Source organism: Phyllobates terribilis, unplaced genomic scaffold (genome assembly GCF_046119375.1).
Source record: "Phyllobates terribilis strain yellow unplaced genomic scaffold, ASM4611937v1 Scaffold_4__5_contigs__length_816908805, whole genome shotgun sequence".
In the NCBI taxonomy this organism is placed as follows: Eukaryota; Metazoa; Chordata; class Amphibia; order Anura; family Dendrobatidae; genus Phyllobates; species Phyllobates terribilis.
The window spans coordinates 816447353-816460139 of NW_027362764.1; the positions used below are offsets into that span (position 1 = coordinate 816447353).

A 12787-nucleotide genomic window follows, 5' to 3' on the forward strand; every position below is an offset into this window, starting at 1 on the left:
CGCCACAACACCCCGATACACAGCATGTCGCCAGCCACAACAACCCGATACACAGCATGTCACCCGCCAGAGCCCGCCACAACACCCCGATACACAGCATGTCGCCAGCCACAACACCCCGATACACAGCATGTCACCCGCCACAACACCCCGATACACAGCATGTCGCCCGCCACAACACCCCGATACACAGCATGTCGCCCGCCACAACACCCCGATACACAGCATGTCGCCAGCCACAACACCCCGATACACAGCATGTCGCCAGCCACAACACCCCGATACACAGCATGTCGCCAGCCACAACACCCCGATACACAGCATGTCGCCAGCCACAACACCCCGATACACAGCATGTCACCAGCCACAACACCGATACACAGCATGTCACCCGCCACAACACCCCGATAAGCAGCATGTCGCCCGCCACAACACCCCGATACACAGCATGTCGCCAGCCACAACACCCCGATACACAGCATGTCACCAGCCACAACACCGATACACGGCATGTCACCAGCCACAACACCCCGATACACAGCATGTCACCAGTCACAACACCCCGATACACAGCATGTCGCCAGCCACAACACCGATACACAGCATGTCGCCCGCCACAACACCCCGATACACAGCATGTCGCCAGCCACAACACCCCGATACACAGCATGTCGCCAGCCACAACACCCCGATACACAGCATGTCGCCAGCCACAACACCCCGATACACAGCAAGTCGCCAGCCACAACACCCCGATACACAGCATGTCGCCAGCCACAACACCGATACACAGCATGTCACCAGCCACAACACCGATACACAGCATGTCACCAGCCACAACACCGATACACAGCATGTCGCCCGCCACAACACCCCGATACACAGCATGTTGCCAGCCACAACACCCCGATACACAGCATGTCGCCAGCCACAACACCCCGATACACAGCATGTCACCAGCCACAACACCGATACACAGCATGTCACCCGCCACAACACCCCGATAAGCAGCATGTCGCCCGCCACAACACCCCGATACACAGCATGTCGCCAGCCACAACACCCCGATACACAGCATGTCACCAGCCACAACACCCCGATACACAGCATGTCGCCAGCCACAACACCGATACACAGCATGTCACCCGCCACAACACCCCGATAAGCAGCATGTCGCCCGCCACAACACCCCGATACACAGCATGTCGCCAGCCACAACACCCCGATACACAGCATGTCGCCAGCCACAACACCCCGATACACAGCATGTCGCCAGCCACAACACCCCGATACACAGCATGTCACCAGGTACAACACCCCGATACACAGCATGTCACCACCCACAACACCCCGATACACAGCATGTCACCCGCCACAACACCCCGATAAACAGCATGTCGCCCGCCACAACACCCCGATACACAGCATGTCACCAAGCACAACACCCCGATACACAGCATGTCGCCAGCCACAACACCGATACACAGCATGTCGCCCGCCACAACACCCCGATACACAGCATGTCACCCGCCACAACACCCCGATACACAGCATGTCGCCCGCCACAACACCCCGATACACAGCATGTCGCCAGCCACAACACCCCGATACACAGCATGTCGCCAGCCACAACACCCCGATACACAGCATGTCGCCAGCCACAACACCCCGATACACAGCATGTCGCCAGCCACAACACCCCGATACACAGCATGTCGCCAGCCACAACACCCCGATACACAGCATGTCGCCAGCCACAACACCCCGATACACAGCATGTCGCCAGCCACAACACCCCGATACACAGCATGTCGCCAGCCACAACACCCCGATACACAGCATGTCGCCAGCCACAACACCCCGATACACAGCATGTCGCCAGCCACAACACCCCGATACACAGCATGTCGCCAGCCACAACACCCCGATACACAGCATGTCGCCAGCCACAACACCCCGATACACAGCATGTCGCCAGCCACAACACCCCGATACACGGCATGTCACCAGCCACAACACCCCGATACACGGCATGTCACCCGCCACAACACCCCGATACACGGCATGTCACCAGCCACAACAACCCGATACACAGCATGTCACCCGCCACAACACCCCGATACACAGCATGTCGCCTGCTACAACACCCCGATACACAGCATGTCACCAGGCACAACACCCCGATACACAGCATGTCACCCGCCACAACACCCCGATACACAGCATGTCACCCGCCACAACACCCCGATACACAGCATGTCGCCAGGCACAACACCCCGATACACAGCATGTCACCAGGCACAACACCCCGATACACAGCATGTCACCAGGCACAACACCCCGATACACAGCATGTCACCAGCCACAACACCCCGATACCCAGCATGTCACCAGCCACAACACCCCGATACCCAGCATGTCACCAGCCACAACACCCCGATACCCAGCATGTCACCAGCCACAACACCCCGATACCCAGCATGTCACCAGCCACAACACCCCGATACCCAGCATGTCACCAGCCACAACACCCCGATACCCAGCATGTCATCAGCCACAACACCCCGATACCCAGCATGTCATCAGCCACAACACCCCGATACACAGCATGTCACCCGCCACAACACCTCGATACACAGCATGTCACCCGCCAGAGCCAGCCACAACACCCCGATACACAGCATGTCGCCCGCCACAACACCCCGATACACAGCATGTCACCAGGCACAACACCCCGATACACAGCATGTCACCAGCCACAACACCCCGATACACAGCATGTCACCAGCCACAACACCCCGATACACAGCATGTCACCCGCCACAACACCCCGATACACAGCATGTCACCCGCCACAACACCCCGATACACAGCATGTCGCCAGCCACAACACCCCGATACACAGCATGTCGCCAGCCACAACACCCCGATACACAGCATGTCGCCAGCCACAACACCCCGATACACAGCATGTGACCCGCCAGAGCCAGCCACAACACCCCGATACACAGCATGTGACCCGCCAGAGCCAGCTACAACACCCCGATACACAGCATGTCACCAGCCACAACACCCCGATACACAGCATGTGACCCGCCATAACACCCCGATACACAGCATGTCGCCCGCCACAACACCCCGATACACAGCATGTCGCCAGCCACAACAACCCGATACACAGCATGTCACCCGCCAGAGCCCGCCACAACACCCCGATACACAGCATGTCGCCAGCCACAACACCCCGATACACAGCATGTCACCCGCCACAACACCCCGATACACAGCATGTCGCCCGCCACAACACCCCGATACACAGCATGTCGCCCGCCACAACACCCCGATACACAGCATGTCGCCAGCCACAACACCCCGATACACAGCATGTCGCCAGCCACAACACCCCGATACACAGCATGTCACCAGCCACAACACCCCGATACACAGCATGTCACCAGCCACAACACCCCGATACACAGCATGTCACCAGCCACAACACCCCGACACACAGCATGTGACCCGCCATAACACCCCGATACACAGCATGTCGCCCGCCACAACACCCCGATACACAGCATGTCGCCAGCCACAACACCCCGATACACAGCATGTCGCCAGCCACAACACCTCGATACACAGCATGTCGCCAGCCACAACACCCCGATACACAGCATGTGACCCGCCAGAGCCAGCCACAACACCCCGATACACGGCATGTCACCAGCCACAACACTCCGATACACGGCATGTCACCAGCCACAACACCCCGATACACAGCATGTCACCAGCCACAACACCCCGATACACAGCATGTCACCAGCCACAACACCCCGATACACAGCATGTGACCCGCCAGAGCCAGCTACAACACCCCGATACACAGCATGTCAACCGCCACAACACCCCGATACACAGCATGTCACCCGCCACAACACCCCGATACACAGCATGTCGCCAGCCACAACAACCCGATACACAGCATGTCGCCCGCCACAACACCCCGATACACAGCATGTCACCGGCCACAACACCCCGATACACAGCATGTCACCAGACAGAGCCCGCCACAACACCCTGATACACAGCATGTCACCAGCCACAACACCCCGATACACAGCATGTCGCCAGCCACAACACCCCGATACACAGCATGTGACCCGCCACAACACCCCGATACACAGCATGTCGCCCGCCACAACACCCCGATACACAGCATGTCGCCAGCCACAACACCCCGATACACAGCATGTCACCAGCCACAACACCCCGATACACAGCATGTGACCCGCCAGAGCCAGCTACAACACCCCGATACACAGCATGTCAACCGCCACAACACCCCGATACACAGCATGTCGCCAGCCACAACACCCCGATACACAGCATGTCGCCAGCCACAACACCCCGATACACAGCATGTGACCCGCCAGAGCCAGCCACAACACCCCGATACACAGCATGTGACCCGCCAGAGCCAGCTACAACACCCCGATACACAGCATGTCACCAGCCACAACACCCCGATACACAGCATGTGACCCGCCATAACACCCCGATACACAGCATGTCGCCCGCCACAACACCCCGATACACAGCATGTCGCCAGCCACAACAACCCGATACACAGCATGTCACCCGCCAGAGCCCGCCACAACACCCCGATACACAGCATGTCGCCAGCCACAACACCCCGATACACAGCATGTCACCCGCCACAACACCCCGATACACAGCATGTCGCCCGCCACAACACCCCGATACACAGCATGTCGCCAGCCACAACACCCCGATACACAGCATGTCGCCAGCCACAACACCCCGATACACAGCATGTCGCCAGCCACAACACCCCGATACACAGCATGTCGCCAGCCACAACACCCCGATACACAGCAGGTCACCAGCCACAACACCCGGATACACAGCATGTCGCCCGCCACAACACCCCGATACACAGCATGTGACCCGCCACAACACCCCGATACACAGCATGTCACCAGCCACAACACCCCGATACACAGCATGTCACCAGCCACAACACCCCGATACACAGCATGTCACCAGCCACAACACCCCGATACACAGCATGTCACCAGCCACAACACCCCGACACACAGCATGTGACCCGCCATAACACCCCGATACACAGCATGTCGCCCGCCACAACACCCCGATACACAGCATGTCGCCAGCCACAACACCCCGATACACAGCATGTCGCCAGCCACAACACCTCGATACACAGCATGTCGCCAGCCACAACACCCCGATACACAGCATGTGACCCGCCAGAGCCAGCCACAACACCCCGATACACGGCATGTCACCAGCCACAACACTCCGATACACGGCATGTCACCAGCCACAACACCCCGATACACAGCATGTCACCAGCCACAACACCCCGATACACAGCATGTCACCAGCCACAACACCCCGATACACAGCATGTGACCCGCCAGAGCCAGCTACAACACCCCGATACACAGCATGTCAACCGCCACAACACCCCGATACACAGCATGTCACCAGCCACAACACCCCGATACACAGCATGTCACCCGCCACAACACCCCGATACACAGCATGTCACCCGCCACAACACCCCGATACACAGCATGTCACCCGCCACAACACCCCGATACACAGCATGTCGCCAGCCAGAACATCCCGATACACAGCATGTCACCCGCCACAACACCCCGATACACAGCATGTCGCCAGCCACAACAACCCGATACACAGCATGTCGCCCGCCACAACACCCCGATACACAGCATGTCACCGGCCACAACACCCCGATACACAGCATGTCACCAGACAGAGCCCGCCACAACACCCTGATACACAGCATGTCACCAGCCACAACACCCCGATACACAGCATGTCGCCAGCCACAACACCCCGATACACAGCATGTGACCCGCCACAACACCCCGATACACAGCATGTCGCCCGCCACAACACCCCGATACACAGCATGTCGCCAGCCACAACACCCCGATACACAGCATGTCACCAGCCACAACACCCCGATACACAGCATGTGACCCGCCAGAGCCAGCTACAACACCCCGATACACAGCATGTCAACCGCCACAACACCCCGATACACAGCATGTGACCCGCCACAACACCCCGATACACAGCATGTCACCAGCCACAACACCCCGATACACAGCATGTGACCCGCCACAACACCCCGATACACAGCATGTCACCCGCCACAACACCCCGATACACAGCATGTCACCCGCCACAACACCCCGATACACAGCATGTCGCCAGCCAGAACATCCCGATACACAGCATGTCACCCGCCACAACACCCCGATACACAGCATGTCGCCAGCCACAACAACCCGATACACAGCATGTCGCCCGCCACAACACCCCGATACACAGCATGTCACCGGCCACAACACCCCGATACACAGCATGTCACCAGACAGAGCCCGCCACAACACCCTGATACACAGCATGTCACCAGCCACAACACCCCGATACACAGCATGTCGCCAGCCACAACACCCCGATACACAGCATGTGACCCGCCACAACACCCCGATACACAGCATGTCGCCCGCCACAACACCCCGATACACAGCATGTCGCCAGCCACAACACCCCGATACACAGCATGTCACCCGCCACAACACCCCGATACACAGCATGTCACCAGCCACAACACCCCGATACACAGCATGTCGCCCGCCACAACACCCCGATACACAGCATGTCACCAGCCACAAAACCCCGATACACAGCATGTCACCCGCCACAACACCCCGATACACAGCATGTCACCCGCCAGAGCCCGCCACAACACCCCGATACACAGCATGTCACCAGCCACAAAACCCCGATACACAGCATGTCACCCGCCACAACACCCCGATACACAGCATGTCACCCACCAGAGCCAGCCACAACATCTATATAATAGATCCCTCTGCGTGTAATGACTCTATATAATAGATCCCTCTGCGTGTAATGACTCTATATAATAGATCCCTCTGCGTGTAATGACTCTATATAATAGATCCCACTGCGTGTAATGACTCTATATAATAGATCCCTCTGCGTGTAATGACTCTATATAATAGATCCCTCTGCGTGTAATGACTCTATATAATAGATCCCTCTGCGTGTAATGACTCTATATAATAGATCCCTCTGCGTGTAATGACTCTATATAATAGATCCCTCTGCGTGTAATGACTCTATATAATAGATCCCTCTGCGTGTAATGACTCTATATAATAGATTCCTCTGCGTGTAATGACTCTATATAATAGATCCCTCTGTGTGTAATGACTCTATATAATAGATCCCTCTGCGTGTAATGACTCTATATAATAGATCCCTCTGTGTGTAATGACTATATAATAGATCCCTCTGCGTGTAATGACTCTATATAATAGATCCCTCTGCGTGTAATGACTCTATATAATAGATCCCTCTGTGTGCAATGACTCTATATAATAGATCCCTCTGCATGTAATGACTCTATATAATAGATCCCTCTGTGTGTAATGACTCTATATAATAGATCCCTCTGCGTGTAATGACTCTATATAATAGATCCCACTGCGTGTAATGACTCTATATAATAGATCCCTCTGCGTGTAATGACTCTATATAATAGATCCCTCTGCATGTAATGACTCTATATAATAGATCCCTCTGCGTGTAATGACTCTATATAATAGATCCCTCTGCGTGTAATGACTCTATATAATAGATCCCTCTGCGTGTAATGACTCTATATAATAGATTCCTCTGCGTGTAATGACTCTATATAATAGATTCCTCTGCGTGTAATGACTCTATATAATAGATCCCTCTGTGTGTAATGACTCTATATAATAGATCCCTCTGCGTGTAATGACTCTATATAATAGATCCCTCTGTGTGTAATGACTATATAATAGATCCCTCTGCGTGTAATGACTCTATATAATAGATCCCTCTGCGTGTAATGACTCTATATAATAGATCCCTCTGTGTGCAATGACTCTATATAATAGATCCCTCTGCATGTAATGACTCTATATAATAGATCCCTCTGTGTGTAATGACTCTATATAATAGATCCCTCTGCGTGTAATGACTCTATATAATAGATCCCTCTGCGTGTAATGACTCTATATAATAGATCCCTCTGTGTGTAATGACTCTATATAATAGATCCCTCTGCGTGTAATGACTCTATATAATAGATCCCTCTGCGTGTAATGACTCTATATAATAGATCCCTCTGCGTGTAATGACTCTATAATAGATCCCTCTGCGTGTAATGACTCTATAATAGATCCCTCTGCGTGTAATGACTCTATATAATAGATCCCTCTGCGTGTAATGACTCTATATAATAGATTCCTCTGCGTGTAATGACTCTATATAATAGATCCCTCTGTGTGTAATGACTCTATATAATAGATCCCTCTGCGTGTAATGACTCTATATAATAGATCCCTCTGTGTGTAATGACTATATAATAGATCCCTCTGCGTGTAATGACTCTATATAATAGATCCCTCTGCGTGTAATGACTCTATATAATAGATCCCTCTGCGTGCAATGACTCTATATAATAGATCCCTCTGCGTGTAATGACTCTATATAATAGATCCCTCTGTGTGTAATGACTATATAATAGATCCCTCTGCGTGTAATGACTCTATATAATAGATCCCTCTGCGTGTAATGACTCTATATAATAGATCCCTCTGCGTGTAATGACTCTATATAATAGATCCCTCTGTGTGTAATGACTATATAATAGATCCCTCTGCGTGTATTGACTCTATATAATAGATCCCTCTGTGTGTAATGACTCTATATAATAGATCCCTCTGCGTGTAATGACTCTATATAATAGATCCCTCTGCGTGTAATGACTATATAATAGATCCCTCTGCGTGTAATGACTCTATATAATAGATCCCTCTGTGTGTAATGACTCTATATAATAGATCCCTCTGCGTGTAATGACTCTATATAATAGATCCCTCTGCGTGTAATGACTCTATATAATAGATCCCTCTGTGTGTAATGACTCTATATAATAGATCCCTCTGTGTGTAATGACTCTATATAATAGATCCCTCTGTGTGTAATGACTCTATATAATAGAGCCCTCTGCGTGTAATGACTCTATATAATAGATCCCTCTGCGTGTAATGACTATATAATAGATCCCTCTGCGTGTAATGACTCTATATAATAGATCCCTCTGTGTGTAATGACTCTATATAATAGATCCCTCTGCGTGTAATGACTCTATATAATAGATCCCTCTGCGTGTAATGACTCTATATAATAGATCCCTCTGCGTGTAATGATTCTATATAATAGATCCCTCTGCGTGTAATGACTCTATATAATAGATCCCTCTGTGTGTAATGACTCTATATAATAGATCCCTCTGTGTGTAATGACTCTATATAATAGATCCCTCTGTGTGTAATGACTCTATATAATAGATCCCTCTGTGTGTAATGACTCTATATAATAGATCCCTCTGTGTGTAATGACTCTATATAATATAGGAGTTTCACTTTTTGTATTGAAGAACTGAAATAAATGAACTTTTTGATGATATTCTAATTTAGTGAGATGCACTTGTACATGTCACTCGCCACAACACCCCGATACACAGCATGTCACCCGCCACAACACCCCGATACACAGCATGTCACCCGCCACAACACCCCGATACACAGCATGTCGCCAGCCACAACACCCCGATACACAGCATGTCGCCCGCCACAACACCCCGATACACAGCATGTAGCCCGCCACAACACCCCGATACACAGCATGTCGCCAGCCACAACACCCCGATACACAGCATGTCGCCCGCCACAACACCCCGATACACAGCATGTCACCAGCCACAACACCCCGATACACAGCATGTCACCAGCCACAACACCCCGACACACAGCATGTCACCAGCCACAACACCCCGATACACAGCATGTCACCAGCCACAACACCCCGACACACAGCATGTCACCAGCCACAACACCCCGATACACAGCATGTCACCAGCCACAACACCCCGATACACAGCATGTCACCAGCCACAACACCCCGATACACAGCATGTCGCCAGCCACAACACCCCGATACACAGCATGTCACCAGCCACAACACCCCGATACACAGCATGTCGCCAGCCACAACACCCCGATACACAGCATGTCACCAGACAGAGCCCGCCACAACACCCCGATACACAGCATGTCACCCGCCAGGGGCAACACCACCACCCTGATCTACAGCTGGACCTACATCTCCACTATTCCCCCAGGGGGTAGTCCAGGGGGTCGCAGCTCTTACCTCAATCTCCTCGTAGCTGGCAGGGAATCTCTTCTCCTCGAAGATGACGGTGTAGTGTCGGATCCACTGGAGCAGCATGGTCACCCGCTCGTAGTATTCGTGCCACCTGAGCTCCAGCTCCTGCACGGACACAGACATTATCCTCCGGACGGCACGCGGCTGCCCATGCGCCAGCGCCCGGCTACTTACATTGGCCCTTACCCCATCCTGTACGTCAGGGACCCGCGGCATGGCGTCGTAAAGCGAGGACACATAGGTGATGATGGATTTCTCATCAGGCTGCGGGACGTCCACATCTACAGGGGAAGCACAAGAGGTCAGGACATCACCGCCACGCATGTATACAGTATATACCGCAGGAGAGACGTCACTACCGCTGTGCACATATACAGTATATACCGCAGGAGAGACGTCACCACCGCGCATGTGTACAGTATATACCGCAGGAGAGACGTCACCACCGCGCATGTATACAGTATATACCGCAGGAGAGACGTCACCACCGCTGTGCACATATACAGTATATACCGCAGGAGAGACGTCACCGCCGCGCATGTATACAGTATATACCGCAGGAGAGATGTCACCGCCGCGCATGTATACAGTATATACCGCAGGAGAGACGTCACCGCCACGCATGTATACAGTATATACCGCAGGAGAGACGTCACCGCCGCGCATGTATACAGTATATACCGCAGGAGAGATGTCACCGCCGCGCACGTATACAGTATATACCGCAGGAGAGACGTCACCGCCACGCATGTATACAGTATATACCGCAGGAGAGACGTCACCACCGCGCATGTATACAGTATATACCGCAGGAGAGATGTCACCGCCGCGCATGTATACAGTATATACCGCAGGAGAGACGTCACCGCCACGCATGTATACAGTATATACCGCAGGAGAGACGTCACCGCCGCGCATGTATACAGTATATACCGCAGGAGAGACGTCACCGCCGCGCATGTATACAGTATATACCGCAGGAGAGACGTCACCGCCGCGCATGTATACAGTATATACCGCAGGAGAGACGTCACCGCCGCGCGTGTATACAGTATATACCGCAGGAGAGACGTCACCGCCGAGCATGTATACAGTATATACCGCAGGAGAGACGTCACCACCGCGCATGTATACAGTATATACCGCAGGAGAGACGTCACCACCGCTGTGCACATATACAGTATATACCGCAGGAGAGACTTCACCGCCGCGCATGTATACAGTATACACCGCAGGAGAGACGTCACCGCCGCGCGTGTATACAGTATATACCGCAGGAGAGACGTCACCGCCGAGCATGTATACAGTATATACCGCAGGAGAGACGTCACCACCGCGCATGTATACAGTATATACCGCAGGAGAGACGTCACCACCGCTGTGCACATATACAGTATATACCGCAGGAGAGACTTCACCGCCGCGCATGTATACAGTATACACCGCAGGAGAGACGTCACCGCCGCGCATGTATACAGTATATACCGCAGGAGAGACGTCACCGCCACGCATGTATACAGTATATACCGCAGGAGAGACGTCACTGCCACGCATGTATACAGTATATACTGCAGGAGAGACGTCACCACCGCTGTGCACATATACAGTATATACCGCAGGAGAGACGTCACCGCCGCGCATGTATACAGTATATACTGCAGGAGAGACTTCACCACCGCGCATGTATACAGTATATACTGCAGGAGAGACGTCACCGCCGCGCATGTATACAGTATATACCGCAGGAGAGACGTCACCGCCGCTGTGCACATATACAGTATATACCGCAGGAGAGACGTCACCGCCGCTGTGCACATATACAGTATATACCGCAGAAGAGACGTCACCGCCGCTGTGCACATATACAGTATATACCGCAGGAGAGACGTCACCGCCGCTGTGCACATATACAGTATATACCGCAGGGGAGACGTCACCGCCGCTGTGCACATATACAGTATATACCGCAGGGGAGACGTCACCGCCGCGCATGTATACAGTATATACCGCAGGGGAGACGTCACCGCCGCTGTGCACATATAGAGTATATACCGCAGGGGAGACATGATGGGTTATGTCGGGTGACGGGGGCACGTACCCTCTGGATCCAGGAGTCTGGTGACCCCGAGCTCCCGTTCGGCCACGGTGAAGGCCTGGTCCAGGTTCTCCTGGTTCGGCTGTCGGTACACCCTCTTCATGTCTATGAGCATCGGCCTGTGGGGAGAAGCAGAGGAGAAGGCGCTCGTCACCTGCAGGAAGCAAGAAGCTGCGACCGACGGCAGACACACCGAGCCGGGTCCGACCGGCCTCAATCACAGGGGACAACTCCGCCATCAATGGACCCAAGAGTCCACCCTGACCCGGGGTCTCCTGCTGTGTGAGAGACCCCAGAACATTTCCTCTGTGCACCATGACCGCGCCA

The 12787-nt window shown here is 53.3% G+C and overlaps 1 protein-coding gene across 7 annotated transcripts in view; it reads right to left on the minus strand.

Moving 5' to 3' along the window:
• The window catches only part of PLEC (plectin), a 479139-nt gene that overhangs the window by 38665 nt on the left and 427687 nt on the right, over nt 1–12787 (minus strand). For 6 of the 7 annotated variants that reach the window (XM_073680149.1, XM_073680143.1, XM_073680148.1 and 3 more), the window contains 3 exons: nt 12464–12579; nt 10540–10646; nt 10351–10470 (listed from right to left, as the gene is read on the minus strand). In XM_073680149.1, coding sequence (XP_073536250.1) covers nt 10351–10470; nt 10540–10646; nt 12464–12579 — 343 coding nt within the window. The remainder of the gene's footprint in view (nt 1–10350; nt 10471–10539; nt 10647–12463; nt 12580–12787) is intronic. The other variant, XM_073680144.1, reaches the window with a different exon arrangement.